Source organism: Diplotaxodon limnothrissa, unplaced genomic scaffold (assembly GCF_057381915.1).
Source record: "Diplotaxodon limnothrissa isolate DT_005_m unplaced genomic scaffold, D_limnothrissa_male_GT1.1 unmapped_scaffold_4, whole genome shotgun sequence".
Lineage (NCBI taxonomy): Eukaryota > Metazoa > Chordata > Actinopteri > Cichliformes > Cichlidae > Diplotaxodon > Diplotaxodon limnothrissa.
In genome coordinates this window covers 3,921,577-3,939,498 of record NW_028188558.1, presented here as the reverse complement: position 1 = coordinate 3,939,498, position 17,922 = coordinate 3,921,577, and the positions used below count along the sequence as shown (strand labels likewise).

General features: G+C 43.0%; 1 protein-coding gene across 11 annotated transcripts in view; it reads right to left on the bottom strand.

Moving 5' to 3' along the window:
* The window catches only part of LOC146606909 (uncharacterized), a 156,890-nt gene that overhangs the window by 36,853 nt on the left and 102,115 nt on the right, over positions 1-17,922 (bottom strand). For 10 of the 11 annotated variants that reach the window (XM_085349276.1, XM_085349282.1, XM_085349274.1 and 7 more), the window contains 18 exons: positions 17,225-17,323; positions 16,241-16,339; positions 15,610-15,807; positions 15,410-15,508; positions 13,532-13,630; positions 13,314-13,412; positions 13,016-13,213; positions 10,458-10,556; positions 10,043-10,141; positions 9,411-9,608; positions 9,017-9,115; positions 8,818-8,916; positions 8,649-8,747; positions 8,474-8,572; positions 7,106-7,178; positions 6,733-6,786; positions 3,509-3,650; positions 1,445-1,532 (listed from right to left, as the gene is read on the bottom strand). In XM_085349276.1, the coding sequence (XP_085205402.1) occupies positions 1,445-1,532; positions 3,509-3,650; positions 6,733-6,786; positions 7,106-7,178; positions 8,474-8,572; positions 8,649-8,747; positions 8,818-8,916; positions 9,017-9,115; positions 9,411-9,608; positions 10,043-10,141; positions 10,458-10,556; positions 13,016-13,213; positions 13,314-13,412; positions 13,532-13,630; positions 15,410-15,508; positions 15,610-15,807; positions 16,241-16,339; positions 17,225-17,323 (2,040 nt within the window). The remainder of the gene's footprint in view (positions 1-1,444; positions 1,533-3,508; positions 3,651-6,732; positions 6,787-7,105; positions 7,179-8,473; positions 8,573-8,648; positions 8,748-8,817; positions 8,917-9,016; positions 9,116-9,410; positions 9,609-10,042; positions 10,142-10,457; positions 10,557-13,015; positions 13,214-13,313; positions 13,413-13,531; positions 13,631-15,409; positions 15,509-15,609; positions 15,808-16,240; positions 16,340-17,224; positions 17,324-17,922) is intronic. The other variant, XM_085349278.1, reaches the window with a different exon arrangement.

Sequence of the window (17,922 nt, the reverse complement as noted above, 5' to 3'; positions counted from 1 at the left end):
CCTTCTAAGGCTGAATCCTGAGAGCTCAGATGTGTTAAGTCTGACAAACAGAAATCAGGCTCGCTCAGCCCTTCTTTCATTGATCCATCCTCGTCTTTATCGTACTCACATACAAACAGTTTAGATTCCCCAGTGAAGCCAACCCCACTAACTGCATGTCTTTGGAGTGTGGGAGGAAGCCAGAGTACCCAAGAGAACCCAGGAAGACACAAGAGGAGCATGCAAACTCCACACAGAAAGGGTCAGATGGTTGCTGCAAGGCAACACCGCCTCCAGGCTGGATAAATGGTGCTTACACAGAACTCCTCTGCTCTAACTCTAATTCCTCCAGGTGCTAAACATCCTCACACAACATCTTACTCACAGATTGATGTGCAGACTGAAGTAGCTGAGAATCAAAGCACTTCAGAGTGGTTAACAGTACAGTCCACAGCCACAGCCTGAGCGTCATAATTCCTAACCTTTAGGTTAACATCGTCCCACGGCAGCGTTTTAAGAATGCACAGAATAATTTACTACACTTTTTACACGTATACCACCTACTAACCACATCAAGGACGCTTGGGTTAAGGACTTGGAAGTGGACATATCGGATGCTTTGTGGGCCAATGGGTTGAAAAAGATTAAAGAACACTCTGTTAATGCCAGACTACAACTTATACAGTTCAAGGTCCTTCATCGTCTGCATTTTTCTAAAACAAATCTATGCAGCAGTTTTCCGTCTATTTGGTCTTTGTGTGACAGATGCAAAGCAATGGAGGGAACCCTTGGTCACCTTTTCTGGTCTTGCCCCACACTCGGGAGTTTCTGGGCAGAGATATTTAATATATATTTATGATTTAAAATTAGAGCCGGATGGTGTACTTGCAGTGCTAGGCTCCCTAACCTCATTGGCACTCAGACGTCCTCTTCAGAAAGCCTTAATGTTTGGCATGATTGTAGCTAGAAGACTTGTTCTTAGAGCCTAGAAATCACCATCTCCTCCATTGTTCAGGGTTTGGCTACGTGAGATGATTGAAGAGGTTTGCTATCGTTTGGCTGACACCCATTTTAAGTTTGTCGAAATCTGGGGCCCTTTTCTCGATCATATTAATGGGAATTTAACATAAACTTTAACCCATTTGACTGCACTTTGTGTTTGTGTGAAACCCTGATTCCTTCCTGGACATGTTTCCCACATCTTCTGGACTTGGTGAACTCTCTGTTGCCCTGTCTAACCTCACACAGAAGATCATCTTCTTTGGACACTGGTGTTTCTTTTGAACTTTTGATTTGTACTGGCTAACTGGTGTATTTTTTCATTTTATTTTTTTCCTTTTCTTTCCTGTTTGTGTTTTTGTTGTTGTGTGTTTGGTTTGACGTTATGTAACTTTGAACTTAAAATCTTATCAATAAACATTAAAAAATGCACAGAATTAGTGATCTGTGTGATGATGCGGCGTACCTGGTGACTGGTGAGCATCTCCTCCATCATGCCTTCATGTTTAGAAGAGTAGTAGCTGTGGTGAGTGGGCGTGAAGGACCTGTCTGAACTGAAGCACACAGGAAAAACACAAGCATGAAACCTGTGAAGCCCATGATATCAACCCAGCACGGCAGGAAATTCATAATCTTTAAAGTTCTGTTCTGGTCGGGATCAATGTCCAGCAATTACGTGGTGAACAGCATGTTCAAAAGCTAAAACTGTACCTAAAGTGTTGGTTTAACAGCAGCGCTGCTGGACACACGAACGCAGCAGCCAAAGCATCTGATCTGTTTATTACATACGGCTGGAAGGCCGAGCCAAGCTCAGGGAGCACGAACACCATGTGTGCATGTCAACACGTTCCTAACTTTCCACCGCTCCAAGATTCCTGTGGTCGTTAGGGACATGAGATTGTGGTTTACCAGTGTAGTCACCGGTGCTCTCCCAGCTTTATAAAGCACCAACGGGAATACAAAGCTCTTCATGTGCTTAAAGCAACCTGGGTTTGAGCTGTGGGTCCAAAGCTGCAGCAGAGTTACTCTCTATTATCAGTTCTGCTTTTGATAGAGTAGATCCCAGCCTTCATCTCTAGACTGGAACAACACGTTGGAATAAAAGGGATTGTTGTGGAATGGTTTAAATCCTTCTTATCTAATCGAACCTTCTCTGTTAATCTCAGAGACTCATTATCACCAAAGACCGTGCTTTCCTGTGGGGTCCCCCAGGGCTCTGTCCTTTTTTCAATCGACATGCTTCCAATGGGCTCAGTTTTAAATAAATATGGCCTCTCGTTCCATTGCTACACAGATGACTCTCAGATTTACGTTCCCCTGAGATGAAAATCGGTGAATCCTCTGAAGGGTCTGTTTGATTGTCTGGAAGACGTTAAGGCATGGATGGCGCTACATTTTCTCAACCTAAATGAGCAGAAAACTGAGGTCATTGTTTTCGGTGCTTGTGACCCTCTTCACCTCGGCCCTCTCGAGATCTATAAAAAATCCTCTGCAAGAAATTTAGGACAAACATATAAATAACATAATCAAGGCTGGCTTCTTTCATCTCCGCCTCCTTGCAAAAGCCTTTCCTCTGTTTCAGAGATTTTGAGAAAGTGATCCCTGCCTTCATCTCGTCTCGACTTCCGTAATAGCCTCTACTCTGGTATTACCTCTACATCAATTGGCCGACTGCAGCTAGTCCAAAACGCTGCAGCACGGCTCCTAACTGGGATCACACATCTGCCATACTTGCATCAGTACACTGCGTGCCAGTCAGCTTTTGAATTCATTTTAACACTTGTTTTTAAGACGTTACATATATATCTCCCTGATTTCCTAACCCGATATTCTCCCCCAAGATCCCAAGTCCCAAGGTCGAGGTTAAAACACAGAGACCGGGCATTTGCCGTGACCGCTCCTAAGTTATGGAGCTCATTGCTCCTGCATGTCAGGACCTCTCCAACACTGGAGACTGTCAAACCCGTCCAAACACCACTTTTACTCTCTGGCTTTTAAGTCAAGATGAGTCTGTTTCTATTGTTCTTTCCATGATTCTATTTTCTCTTAATCTCTATTCTGTTTTCTCTGGTATGACTGTGTTATTGTGCAGTACTTTGGTCAACAACTGTTGTTTTTGAAAGTGCTATATAAATGAATAAACTTGAAGACTTAGAAGTCCAGATACGTGGATGGAGTCAGCACATACCTTTGCATTCGATTATGTAGGTATGAAAAGGCAGACCGTGAAGTGTGAAGAGGAGAGGTTGCAAACAGACACAAAACATACAGGCTGTTAGCTGTTTGTGCATACACTGAATGGGGCGGAGCCAATGTGAGTAAAGAGGGTGGGAAGGGAAGAAATGCACAAGTAGGTTACATAAAATGTCATAAAAGGGAAAAGAGTGTGTTATTGAAACAGCTGTGTGAGCTGCAGCTTGTAAAGCGGTATAGAGAACATATGCAACAACTGTGCATGAATCATTTCATCCAGGAATATGTTTCACAGCGAGTTTGTCTCTGTCTTTAGCTTTTACAGAGTTTGATGCACCTGTCGGTTCGTCCTCCCTCCAGGCTGAAGCGCAGGTAGTTCATCCCATCCAGGTACTGTCCTGGCAGGGAGTCATCTCCCAGCTCCCGCAGATCCTCAGGCCTCAGATACTCCCCTCCGTCGCCTGTCATCGTGTCGTCACCTTGAGAAGCAGAAATGAAACTATCAATGAAAAACCACAACTATAACCAACCACTGATGAGAAAACGCAGTGACGCACCTTGATGTTGGGATATTGTTAGAAATATTTTGGACACAAGTCAACAAATCTGTAATTGTGCTTGTTTTGGTTTTGATGTTCACAGGTGGAAACATCACAGCCAGTTACTCTACAAACAGGACATTTGAACATCTGGCTGAAAGTGGAAAACAGACATTGATGTGGCTCATGAACAAGAAACACAGGGCTGCTGTACAGGAAATCTCAACGCGTCGTCACTTTTGTGTCTCTAGTTAAGAAAACCTTTCACAGTTTAGTGGCTGCACTGACCTGCACTTCACAGCTTCTCGCTACAGCATCTCTATATTCTACTGTATTCTCATGCTTCGATTGAGGACTGTGCAAAGCAACTGTAAGGCTTATGCTAACTGCATAACAGTGATTTAGCACTATTACTGTTCCACTACTGCACAGCAGGGCTCAGCATCGCTGTTGGCTGCAGGACGCAGATGTTCAGCATGACTGTGTGCAGGCGATTAGTGGAGTCAACCCTCTGACTGTGTTCATGTATTATAACAGACATACAGATGGATTGGCACTTATAAGTATATTTATACTGAGCATATTTCACCCATGTGCACATTCACAAAGCGCTTTATTTTTACGTTTCGCTGTCTCTGAGCTGCCAGGCTCACTGAAATGCTGAAGCCTTGGTGATAACACGATAACAGCTGGAGGAGCCGGGAATCGAACCGCTGATGTTCCTGTTAGTAATGAGCTACAGCTGTGCAGCGTTACTGTCATGCAAACAGGTTTTAAGTCATACTTTACATTTAGAATAACTCTGGTTTGCAATTTTAAAAAGACAAATCAATAATATTATTATTTTTTAATATGCAACATCTTTCCAAATTCATGCAAGCCACTGGCTAACATTATCCAAGTGTAAAACAATCTTTTTTGCTGACATGTTGGCATGGGATGGGTGCTAACAACAGTCTCTCACTCTCTCCACGTTCCCTTTGTATAGTCACAACTGCCAGAGCAGTGTCAGCTAGGGATGCACCGATACCGATATCGATACCACATTTTCTAAAGTACTCGTACTCGTTAAAAGTCCCCCGATACCGAGGCACAGACGAACAAATTTAAAATTTAATTTTGTTTTTTTATAATTACTTATTCTGTAATATGTTGCATACAACATGCTTTTCATTTTAAATAAATGTTCTTAATTCCAAACTAGTCCCTTGTTTGTTTGTTTTTTGTTAAATTGTAGGACTAAAGCTGTTACCTGTAAATTTAAATCGCGTTTATATTAAGTACTCAATATCGGGCAGACCGTGTGGAGAGTGTGTTTGGTGGACCCAGGTGCGGACACAGACGCAGGAGGCAAAACTTGTGCTAAGCTCAAAGCGAACCTTTAATCAGGGCTGATACAGAAGGCAAAACAACAAACCATAAACTATGGGAATGACAAAAGTAAAAACCTAAACTGGGAGTAACTAAGGCTATGAACGAAGACCAGGACTGAACTATGACGAAGTACTGCGGACAGACTGTGAACACGACATGAGAAACTGTGAACGAGATCTCGGTACTGGCACATGAAGGTGCAGGCAAACATGACTGGAGAAAGTGACTATGAACATGTCCAATACCGACTCTTGCAGACTAGAATCATGACGTGCAGCTAGAAATAACAGGGCGCATGAACAGACGACGCGACACTGACACGAAGACACACTGGGCTAAAATACACCGAGGAAGTCATCAAGGAATTAGAGACAGAAGGGGACACAGCGAGAAACACTGACATAAGACAGGAACATGAACCTTCAGAGTAAAACAGGAAACAAGACAGCACTAAACAAAGACGCAGACACGACACAGAGACAGAACTAAACCTGCAATAAACACGAGAACACAAAACCTACGAACGAATCCCTGAACAAGAAGAACTGAAACATAGATTCATAATCATCAGCATCATAATAAGGAAAGAATCCAAAATGCAAAAACACACCAAAACATAACTCAAAATCCTGGGTCAGGCTGAGCCAGAACGGTGACACAAGCAGGCACAGCAGCAGGAGAATGAATTAAGGGCTTAAAGGACAGTTAAAGCTTTGAACGGGACTCAGCTGTACTGATGCTGATCCCACCTACATGTGTACACTGTGTTCGTAGCTACAGCTGAATGGAAACGAGCCGAGCTGGAGTCATTGCTGTGCTCCTCATGTTTACAACTGAACATGATACAAGAGTGTTCCCTTGTTTTATATACTGGTCCATGACAATATGACATCATTTAAAACAACATCATAGGCCTGATGGTTGGAGTCGTGGAGCCCAAAGCTTAGTGGAGACCTCGGGAGTATCTAAGCTTAGCGCGATTTCCTCCATGCAAATTCCTATACTGATGTGCCATAACATTAGAACTTCCTAACATCCTCCTGTTGCATCCAGCCATGGACTCTCTGTGCTGTTAGCAACAGATCCACACCTCAAACTCATTGCTGAAGCCTTTTTGCTTTGTTTCGGTGGTGCACTGAGGTCAGTGGGCACCCTGACTGCTCTGTGCACCCCTGTACACGACAAACTGATGCACTGTGTATTCTGACATAACCAGCAACAACCTTCTTAGCAGCCTGAGCTGCAGTATCATGCACCAGTGAGCCGTCCATGACCCTGCTGGTTCACCACTGTCACTTCCACGGACCAGTTTTGATGGATACTGATCACTACAGCCCGGGAACACCCCAAACAAACGGCAGTTTGGAGATGCTCTGTCCATTCCTGCTCGTAACACATCGCCTCTGAGGTTCACGTTCACATGCTCCCTGGTAAATCTCACCCGCTAACAGGTGCCGTGAAGAAGAAATTATTCATTCATGATGTTATAAAGTACATAATTAGTTGAAGTCTGTAGCCAACACACAGTGAACACTTGTTACTCTTGAACGACTTGATTGGACCTCTGGAAGAGTTAGTACAGTCCAGGCGTATTCACCATGCCTTCACTCCTACAGCAAACCTGCACACACACCCTCATGCTGACTACCTTCCTCATCCATGGAGTCGTCTGACATGACATCATCATCAGTGGTTTCCCATGCTGTAGGTAAACAGCACAGTCACAGGCTGATTGGTAAAAATCATTTGAAGCCACAAAGAGGGACGAACAGAAAGGTCCAACGTTCTCGTCTGATCTCAGTATCATCACTTTATCTGCTACATGTTACAACCAGTACAGTGGCTACAGATGCCAACAAAGAAGCAAATGTGTGCAGGCTATAAAGATTAAATGGAAATGGATTAACTGATGGAGGTTTTCCAACTTAAATGTATGATAAATGAACTCATGGCTGCAGGACCAGAGGTGGCTCTCTTCATTGGGGAGTGGGCTGCAGGCTCACGCTGTAGCTGCAACTTACCCTCTTCATCTGACACATCGAGTACTTCGGTCATGGTCTCTGGCACATTCAGCTTGTGTTTCTCCGTCACCGTCTGCCAGATCAGAGCAAACAGAGCCCGTTAAAAACACGACAGTAAGTTTATTAGGCAAAGCCAGATAGTACAGTTTGATGCAGAGCAGTTAGCTTTGTTGTCTTAATTCAACCGTGTGGTCATTTTGAAAAAACAGAGATTTGTACTGATGTAATGGCACGTATCATTTTTACTGTGTGCTCTCATATATCTCAGCCAGTGTTGTATTATTACGCCAAAGTGATGCGTTATAGTGGACAGATAAAGAAATGCATTGTTTTTATGAAGACTACAAAGTTATGTGAATTTCTAAATGTAAAAGATGTAGGGAGGTGTGTGTCGTGGGTAGCTTGATCCGGTTGTTAAGTCTGACGTCACTAGCCGTGTCTGGGCCTAAACTCCGCTCTAACAGGTGTAACAATTGAGTTTAACATCCAGGCATCCATGAAAATGGAATTTATGACATTTAACGGAGGTAGCAGGAAGTTAGCTCGCTAGCTTCTATCTAAATACAATATAGCATGTCCTGACTGCGGGGTTTTGGAAACAAATTCAAACGTACAGCTCTGTTATCACTTCCAGCATAAATGAAGACAGGAAACTAAACAGCAGTGACGTTTGTAGGGTTACTGAAGTTTGGCTAGCTGGTATATAATGATGTGCTACGTGACCGCTAGCGACACAGCTATGTTAGCATAATATAAACAAGCTAACTTTTTTTCCACTCGATAAAAGTTAACGTGAGTGTTCTCGGTGGTCAGGAACAAATGTAATCGCATGGCAGGATGCTGTAAAAGGACCAAACTTCAGCCAGGAGAACAACTGAGATAATCCATCCACAATACGAGGTTAGTCATTCATATACTGCTGCATGGGCTGGGCTGTAGTTACATCCTAAGGTTTTAAAAACTGAGCTTAAATAAATGATTAGCGGTAATAAAAGCGGAGGGAGGTCAACAGTGATCACTGACTGTTTTAGGAGCTTTTTGAGATCAAATAGAAGAAAATACATAACATTAAACATGTTAACAACACAAAAGCCATATTAAACGCAGACTACTTTAGACCCGGAAGTAGGATTCGTCACGTCATCACTGAACAACCGGATAGGCTCATAAAGGACAGAAGGGTCCTGACCCTGCAGGTCTGTGGAGGTTTCAGGTTTTCTGCATGAATTTCACTCTGGCTGCTCTGTTTTCCTCCAGCAGGTCAAAGCCAAACCTGAGAGTTTTATCTCTCTGCCAGCTGTCCAAGGTGTAGCCGGCCTATCGCAGCTCGGACAGGCTCTAAGAAGTGTGCAGGTGTGTGTGACGTACCGTGGTGGTGGTGATGATCTCTTCAGTCACAACCCTCAGTGTGTCCACCACAGAAATATAACCCAGCCTCCGAGCAATTCCCAGAGCTGTGTTGCCATTCTGCACAGGAAAGCAAAGCATTATACGTGTGTGTGCATGTGTGCGCGTGCGTGTTAGTGTGTGTGTGCTTGCGTACCACAGTGGTAGCGTTGGGTTTGGCACCGTACTGCAGCAGCACATTAATGATGTGCGTGTTTCCTTGCTGCGCTGCCTGATGCAGGGGAGTGTATCCGTTCTGAAAGCACAGCAGAGGTGAGTCCTGTTTGTTCAGCTCTCATTAAAACACTACAGCTGCTTTTCAGTACCTTAGTCTTGGCATTGACACTTGCGCCATTCTGAAGGAGGAAGTTGACCATCTTTGCGTTTCCATAGTGACATGCTACAATCAGCGGTGTGTAGCCCAACTGTGAAGCAAAAACAGATCAGTTACATTTCTTTAAGCCATGAATAACAACACCAGAAGCTGTTACTGTTATTAAAGGGAAGAAAACCCTTTTTTCAGACCTTGGTCTGCTGGTCCAGGTTGGCACCGTTTCTGGCCAAAATCTCAGCAACGGCCACTTTGTCCTCCTGAGCTGCCAAATGAAGGGCAGTCAGGCCGCTCTGCAGGAGCAACACACAGACACGCATTAACGCTGTTAGCTTACAATGCATGATAGTGCCCTATACCAAACTATCTAGCTTTAGCCATTACTCTGCAGGATACAGAAGCAGAGGACAGGAACTGTGCACAGTTTATTATCATTATTCAAATTTATTTCATTCCATTTGTTGTCTGAACCTTTTCTTTTTTACTGTTGACATTTCTAATTGTGGACACATTAGTAGCTTTATTAACAACAGCATCTCTAAACAGGGCAAAGATGCATCACATGCTCTGGGTGAGTTTCCACAGTACCTTGGTGGGAACGTTGATTTGAGCTCCTTTGGTTATTAGCAGAGCGGCCATGTCCGCATGACCCTCCTGGGAGGCCAGATGGAGTGGAGTGACCCCCTGCTTGGTCAGGATGTTAGTCTCTGCTCCGTAACGCAGCAGCACTGTGGCGATCTCCATCTGGTTCTTTTTAGCCGCAATATGCAGAGGAGTGTAGCCGTTCTGATTGGTGCAGGACACACGCGAGAGTTGCTGGTCAGCAAATGTTGAATATCATTTTTACTTTTAAGACGACTGTTTAACAGAGAGTTTGGCAGTGAATGTATGCTGATGCTGTCACTCACTCCTCACATATGAGTCAGTCACACACGCTTTCATTAGTGTGAATGCACAGGCTGTGCTCTATTGTGGCTCAATAACACATAGACTATCCTGCTGCTTCAAATGTAATGGATTCATCAGCAGCTGAAGCAGCAAACACTCTTCCTCCTCCTGAGGGAATTTCAGATATCATTGAGGCTTCAGAGACGTTTTTGAAAGCAGTCTTTAAAAAACAGGACAGAGCCGTCGGCTGTGACGTCCCTCTGGCTCTAGCTTGTAACTAGCTGGCTAAGAACAATCCTATTATATACTACATCTGTGCTCTGTTGAATCACCTTTGCCATTGTGTGTGGTGACGCTCCTTTGTCCAAGAGCAGGAGCGCCACATTCTGGTTATCATAATGTGCTGCGACGTGGAGCGAGGTGAGGCCATTCTGTAAGGTATGGAAGGATTAGACAGAAGCTTTAGAAGGTGAGATGAGTTAAAGTAATATTAGACAGCATCACCAGGCTCTTATTATGAACACAAAAATGTGCATGAAGGAGCAAAAACAAGATCATTGATGTGAACAGGCACCTGTTAGCTTTTTGAGTCAGGGTTAGTCTAAATGAAGGGACAGCATAAACCGTACCAGCATTCCTGCAGTGAACTTGTAGTTAACAGGAAATTCAATAAAATAATCACATCTCATTGTTTTACAATACTTGCTATGAATTTTAAGGATTGCAAGTTTCTGTTTGGATCCATACCTTCCCAGCAGAGTCAGGAGGGGCGCGACGCTGTAGCAGAAGTTTGGCTACATCCAGGCTTCCATACTTTGCGGCCACATGCAGCGGAGTAAAACCTTTCTGTATTAGGAGACAACCCAAAAAGTGACACTAAGAACTCTGTTATAAGACACCAAGTGCAGGAACTCCGTATTCAGAAATCACAGGATAGGCTTTAATTACAAACTTTGCACAGAAAGTAAGGACATTTGTGTTTGGTGGAGGATTTCTTTGTTGCTACAGTGTTAGCAACACATCTTACTTTTATTTTCCCCTAAAATCGTGCCACATTCATAAACAGAGTGCATTTGTGGGTTGAGCAGCAGAGTTGAGTTTGTATGTTGAGCAGCAGAGTTGAGTTTGTATGATGAGCAGCAGAGTTGAGTTTGTATGTTGAGCAGCAGAGTTGAGTTTGTATGTTGAGCAGCAGAGTTGAGTTTGTGTTGAGCAGCAGAGTTGAGTTTGTATGTTGAGCAGCAGAGTTGAGTTTGTATGTTGAGCAGCAGAGTTGAGTTTGTATGTTGAGCAGCAGAGTTGAGTTTGTATGTTCACCAGCAGAGTTGAGTTTGTATGTTGAGCAGCAGAGTTGAGTTTGTATGTTGAGCAGCAGAGTTGAGTTTGTATGTTCACCAGCAGAGTTGAGTTTGTGTTGAGCAGCAGAGTTGAGTTTGTATGTTGAGCAGCAGAGTTGAGTTTGTGTTGAGCAGCAGAGTTGAGTTTGTATGTTGAGCAGCAGAGTTGAGTTTGTATGTTCACCAGCAGAGTTGAGTTTGTATGTTGAGCAGCAGAGTTGAGTTTGTATGTTGAGCAGCAGAGTTGAGTTTGTATGTTGAGCAGCAGAGTTGAGTTTGTGTTGAGCAGCAGAGTTGAGTTTGTATGTTGAGCAGCAGAGTTGAGTTTGTATGTTGAGCAGCAGAGTTGAGTTTGTGGGTTGCACGAATTAAAACCTTGCCAGATGTAAAGTATTACTGTAAATATTGTTAGAACATATTAAGTATTGTGAGTCAACAGAAATGTTCTTACTTTTTGTATTATTTCTTTTTTATTTACTTTGTCATACTAGTACTACTATTGTCGTAGTATTATTTAAGCTTTGTATTTAAGTACAGTATAAAATATAAGAGGAAAAGACCTTCAGTTACTGCCAAAATCTGTGTACTGCTATAAACAGTTCATAGTAGCAAGCTGATGCAACTGCAGGTAACCCACAGGGAACGTCCATTTTATTTAAAGGCCAGCAGAGGGGGCACTTTAGCTGTAAGGACACACTGAACCAGCTTGTTTATGATGCAGGCCTGTTCATGGAGAGAACAGCCTTTTGTCTCTTAAAAGCAGAATTCAATTTAATAGGTACACAAAAAATTTAACTTGTTTACTTACATTGCATTGTGGAAAATACTGATATTATGAGAAAATATGGACAATTATGCACAATTTGATGTTTATAAGGATGGCGCTATAATTGTGTTACACTGTAACAGCGACAGCCACACCCCTCGCTCCCCAGAGAGAAGTCTAGGAGAGAGCAAAAGCACTGAGGCCTGACAAATGCAGCCTCACACAATGCTTTGTCTCTTCTCATTATATGAATAGATTAAGAGGTTGGTCTGTCTGGGATGGGGTACAAAGTAAAGATCCTGACTGCACAGCCTGTTAAACAGTCATGGTGATAAATCACTCAGCTGTGTTCAGACTCCATGAACAATTCAGAGGGACGTAGCAGCTTTACTGCCTCATCAATCATTGATCAGAAGAATCCCACAGACAGACCAGGAGATGCAGTATTATAGTCACCTCTCTATCCCAGCCTTCAGCAGAGGACTACATGGGGTCGAGACATAAGAGTCAACGTTCAGAAATGTAGGCAGGTCGTGTTTACAGGCTACACACTGATAGCTGATGTGTGCATGTACCTGCTGATTTTTAAAGGCTAGATGCAATGGTTTGAAACATTAATGTCAGCTAACATATGTGGTGTGGAGACAGACAATTATGAACCAAATTGTCACGACTTGGTGCCAAACTACATCTCTTTTGATTCAGCTCTTTATTATAAGTGCAATAAAAAAGCTGTATTTGTTTGTCTGATTGTTTCATTGTTTTGTTCTTGGGGATTTTTCAGTGATATATTTGTTTCCATTATTTCATTTATTCTTTTTGTTGACTTCCGAGAGCCTGAGTTGATATTTTAAAGCGCTGCATTTGATTTATTACATTATATAGCTGTCACATACACAGCTCCTTCCAGTAGACTCACACAGCTCATGGTTCTCTGTATTTCTATATATGAATGAGTGATTCACAGTAAAGTGAATCTTATGCATCGACAGGCGTCACACAAACAGCTTACAGAAGGAACAAAGTGAACTTCAGGTGATTTCTGCGGGACAGGAACCCTGAATGTTTTCATGTTTTCACTTTTTGCAGCTGCCATGTTGAAAATTAGAAATTAGAGCTTTACATGAACTGAAACATGTTCGTTCCACTGCTCTGTGCACTAAATCACACCATGGAGATCCAAAGTCTTCTCCCACACTCACCTTGGTGGCTAGTGAGTGTGAAGCCCCTGCCTCTAGCAGCACCGAGGCAGTCTCCACCTGCCCCTCCCTGGCAGAAATGTGGAGGGGGGTGTAGCCATTGGTTGTGGCAGCATCAGGATGGGCCATGTGCTGCAACAGCAGCTGCACAATCTCAGTTTTCCCCAGGCGGGATGCAATGTGAAGGGGCGTCTGCTCCTCCTAAACAGGACACGCAGTAGAAAAAGAGCTCAGTGACCATCAGAATGAAAACGTTAAAGATTCTTTATCACGTGTGCAAATGTGATTGCAGCAGTCTTACACGTGCCCGAGCATCTACCATTGCTCCATTCCTCAGGAGACATCTGACAACCTCCACCTGACCTGCCCGGGCTGCCATGTGTAAGGCCGTTTCTCCACGCTGTGCAAACGACAACATATGGCTCAGACGAGTCAGCGCACATTCTGAAAACCTCACTGTCACGCTGTGTTCATCTGACTTAACAAATTGCTGCATTTGCCCCGTTTCACATCACTCACAATATTGCTGACGTCAGCCGAGGCCCCGTTCTGCAGCAGGAGCAGGACGATGTTCAGGTGACCCATGAAGGCTGCTACGTGGATGGGCGTCAGACCCGACTGAACACGGGAGAAAGCACAACAGAGATGATTGGACAGAATGAAACGCACATCAGATGAATCAGTGAATAATATAGTGCGTTATGTCTGTGTGGTATGCAGCCATTAAATGCTACAACTGCAGGTGGTCATAATGGACAATACATTCTTATCTTTCATTAGAAAAGAAGAGGAAAACTGATACAACAAAACCTTTAATTCTGGTCTTTATGACTAATTTACCATCAATATTTTTCAATTAGAAATCAGCTTATTGCTCTATTTGTAATTATGTCCAGCAGTACTGTCTATAGCAGGCGTTTTAGATCTCACCGTGGGTCAACAGCAGTGTTGGTCAAGTTACTTGAAAAAAGTAATCAGTAACTAATTACTGATTACTTCCCCAAAAAAGTAATCCCGTTACTTTACTGATTACTTATTTTCAAAAGTAATTAATTACTTAGTTACTTTTTAAAAACACGATTTCCAACCTGAGTAGGTGATAAAGCGATAGATCTTTCAGCCCAATTCTACTTTTTCTGTATAATCCATCATACAAAATGTAATCAAATGGAAAAGTCTCTTTTTAAAACTTGTTTATTAGTTTTAATCTTTTAACTTTATGCATCAAGCAAAAATTTAATTATCTGCAACTTTCACTGACTGGAAGAAATTAGTTTAACATTTAAACCTATTTTCTGCACATTCCAGCACATAAAATAAAATATTTTTGTGTTTACACTCAGTCTTTCAAATAGATGCAAGTAAAACACAGCAGAACATAAATAAAGTCAAAGACTCAGCGGTCCTGTTGCTCTATTTTCACCTGTAAAGCAGGAGTGGGGTAGGCGGAGGTTTACCCTGGTGCAGGTGTGCCGCGGTCAGTGGAAGGATACGGCAGTTTCTCTGTGAGTTTCCCATTACGTCGTAGCTACTCGGTGCTTGTTGGAAGTTTAGGGGTTTTTTTCGCTGTAAAAAGAAGTTTTCTTCCCACGCACAGCGGACGCTAATGTTTTTTTCACTTTTTACAGAATCAAACTCAAAGTAAGGTCAGTACTTCCACGCTTTAAACGCTGCACGCTCATACTCTCTCTGCACTCGATATGTGATCCATTGTTGATCTGCACACAGCTGTTGTCACTAACGGCGCACTCGCTTACGTCACTGTCGTGAGACATTCTCGCAAAAAAATCACGGTTTTAGTAACGCAGTAACGCAGCGTTCCTACGGGAAAGTAACGGTAATCTAATTACCGTTTTTGCAATAGTAATCCCTTACTTTACTTGTTACTTGAAAAAAGTAATCGGATTACAGTAACGCGTTACTGCCCATCTCTGGTCAACAGTCCTGAATCACATGATGAGGTCATTACCAGGCCTCTGGAGAACTTCAACACATGTTGAGGAGGTCATGTAAATCAGCTGGACACGTCTAAACCTGCAGCTCCCCCATCCTGGTCTATAGAGATGTTCATATTTGAAATTGTTCAATAACAATAAGCCTCCTTTAATTCTATTCACTACACCAAGAGGATCTACTCGGCCTGATGTTATTACATTACTATGAGTACTACTGAGTCAGTTTGTCACTTTATGACTCCAGTTATACCCGTGGGATGTTGCTGTTAGCATGCTGCTGTTAGCATGATGTAACTTTAGATTGCTACCTTTGCTACATGTAACCAAATTCAAGTATCATGTATGCAATGTCACAGATTTGTTTCAATAGTAATATTTTAAACGTATAGAGAGCAATAATAAAGGCATTTCTGCAGTCGGATTACTCCGATGTGTAAAGCACCTCTGTAATGGCCTGGATGGAAGCTCCATATTTAACCAGCAGCTCCATCACCTTCACGCGGTTCTTCTTACAGGCGATGTGCAGCGGTGTGAAGCCATTCTGTGGAGCAAACACAGTGAACCTCAGAAGAATTCCAGGTGCATGTGGACAGATTGTGATCCTTTTTCCATTCGTGGATCCATGTTTTCTTCGTGACCTACCAGTGCCCTGGCGTTAGGGTTGGCCCGTTTGTCCAGCAGCAGTTTGGTGACTCTGTAGTGACCGCAGTGAGCCGCCACATGCAGTGCTGTCAGGTAGTCCAATGTGACATCATCAACAGGAGCCTTGTGCTGTAGAAGGTGTTTGACGCATTCAATGTGGTCACCTTGTGCTGCCATGTGCAGAGGGGACAGCCCGTTCTGTGGGAGGGGACAGTTGGTTCAGCAGAGGAGAGCTGCAGGTGAAATGCATTGTTGGTTTGCTGGAAGTGTAAATAAACAGCTGCAGCGTTTCTTTTTATCTCTGATTGATAACACAGCAGTTTCACTCACTGCTGTTTCTGTAACAAACACTGATCTGTAGATCTACTGTTGAGCATTCAGAGTATTTGACAGAGAATCTGTTGAACATGCTCATCGTGTTTTATACAAAATAATCCCTCAAACTCATCATTTTATATGCAGAAAGTGCCAAAACCCTACAACACGTGGGCTTGTTTATCCTTTGACCTCTCCTTCCTCCCACCTCGCAGAAAAAGCTCCTGCTGGTGACCAGCAGACATCACGAGCCCTTAGCTCCACAGTGACACGTTACACAGGACACAACCATGACTTTAGATGGTGAATGTGAGACCTTGGTCCTGGCCAGTAAAGGTGCTCCTCTCTCCAGCAGCAGCTCTACAGCCGTATCGTGTCCGCTCCGAGCAGCACAGTGAAGCGGAGTCAGGCCGTCCTACGAAACCAAGACAGTAAATGTGTATCGACTCTGGATGCTGCAGGACAACGATGGCTTAACTTTTCATAACAGAAACAGTCCTGATCAATTCATCCTGATGTTTATTTAAAAAACATACCAGATATTAGAACATTCAAACTAAGGATCTATTCATTTGGAGCACTGTAACAAAAAATAATTTCCCCCAGGGATCAATAAAGTATTCTGATTCTGATTCTGATTTTACATTTTGAGTCATGTATGAACACAGGCTACAAAGGATGCAAGAAACACAGACAAAAACAAGTCAAGCAGATGTTTTTCTCTAAGGACACACGGGGTGACTGATGGGCAACAACAACAGTAACAGATTAGTTTCAGTGCTTATCATATTCATCATCAAATCATTTAGATAATACAGAGATATCTCTGTATGTGAGGGACAATGTCAGGATCCATTATCCATGAGCTATTAATGTAATATCATTACATTAATGTACAACAAGTCAAAAACTGAAGAGGACTAACACAGTGCTAACATTTTTCTCTGAAAAATGGCATCACATTACTAAAATAAAGTCCTCAGTTCCATCATTTTATTGGTTTGAATATCTGTATTGGAGTAAATACACAATTTAAAGCATTAAGAATATCATAAAATTTAATTTGCACTTTACAGAGCAGCAGTTTATTAAATAACAGATCATGATGCCAGTGGCAGACCTACAGGTCAGAATGAACTAAAAACAACCCCCCATCATATCTGTTGTTAGCAATGCACGCGACCATTAGTTACTACGTGGATGTAACAGTTGCACCGCTGTGGGAGTGTGCGAGTGTGGTTTAAAGATAACTAGCTCCAAAGCTCAGGTTACATTAGATGTGTGCGTTTGAGGTACTCACCCTCGTTTTAGCATCAATCTGAGAGCCACGGTCTAACAACAGGCGAACCATGTTTGTGTTGCCACGCTTAGAGGCCACATGCAGTGGAGTGATCCCATTCTGCAGACAAAGACGCACAAAAACAACAACTCGTTAAACACGTCGGCTCAGAATCCAAATGTTGGTATATGTGTGTGTGAGCAACCACGCTGCTTTGGTGATTAAAACAGGAAATGTGACTGTGTTTTGTGGAAGGCGTCGTTTAAACAGGCGTTTGTTGCCTGACGGTGAGGGAGGGTTGTTGTGGTACCCAGTGCAGTCGTAGCTTTTATAGGCTCGTGTCAGGATCCAGGACGACTGACGTTGGTTTGTAAGACTACATTAGCAGGAACATTGATTAAAAAGAACCAAACTCTGTGTTTTGGTCAGTTATATATTAGGGGTGCAACGATACTTGTATCGATATTGAACCGTTCGATACAGTGCTTTCGGTTCGGTACGCATATGTATCGAACAATACAAAATTTTTAATTTATATGATCAACTTTCCTTCTGACGATGCTGTCTGTGTTGAGCGCTCAGTGGATCTGTGCTCGACAGTGCAGCCTAGGCGGAGTAGTCGAACGCAGATCCACTGAGCGCAGTGCAAGCTAGCAGACAGAAGCTAAGCTCGTTGCAACATGGCAAATTGACCCTCCCCCACCCTCATTCAGATCTGG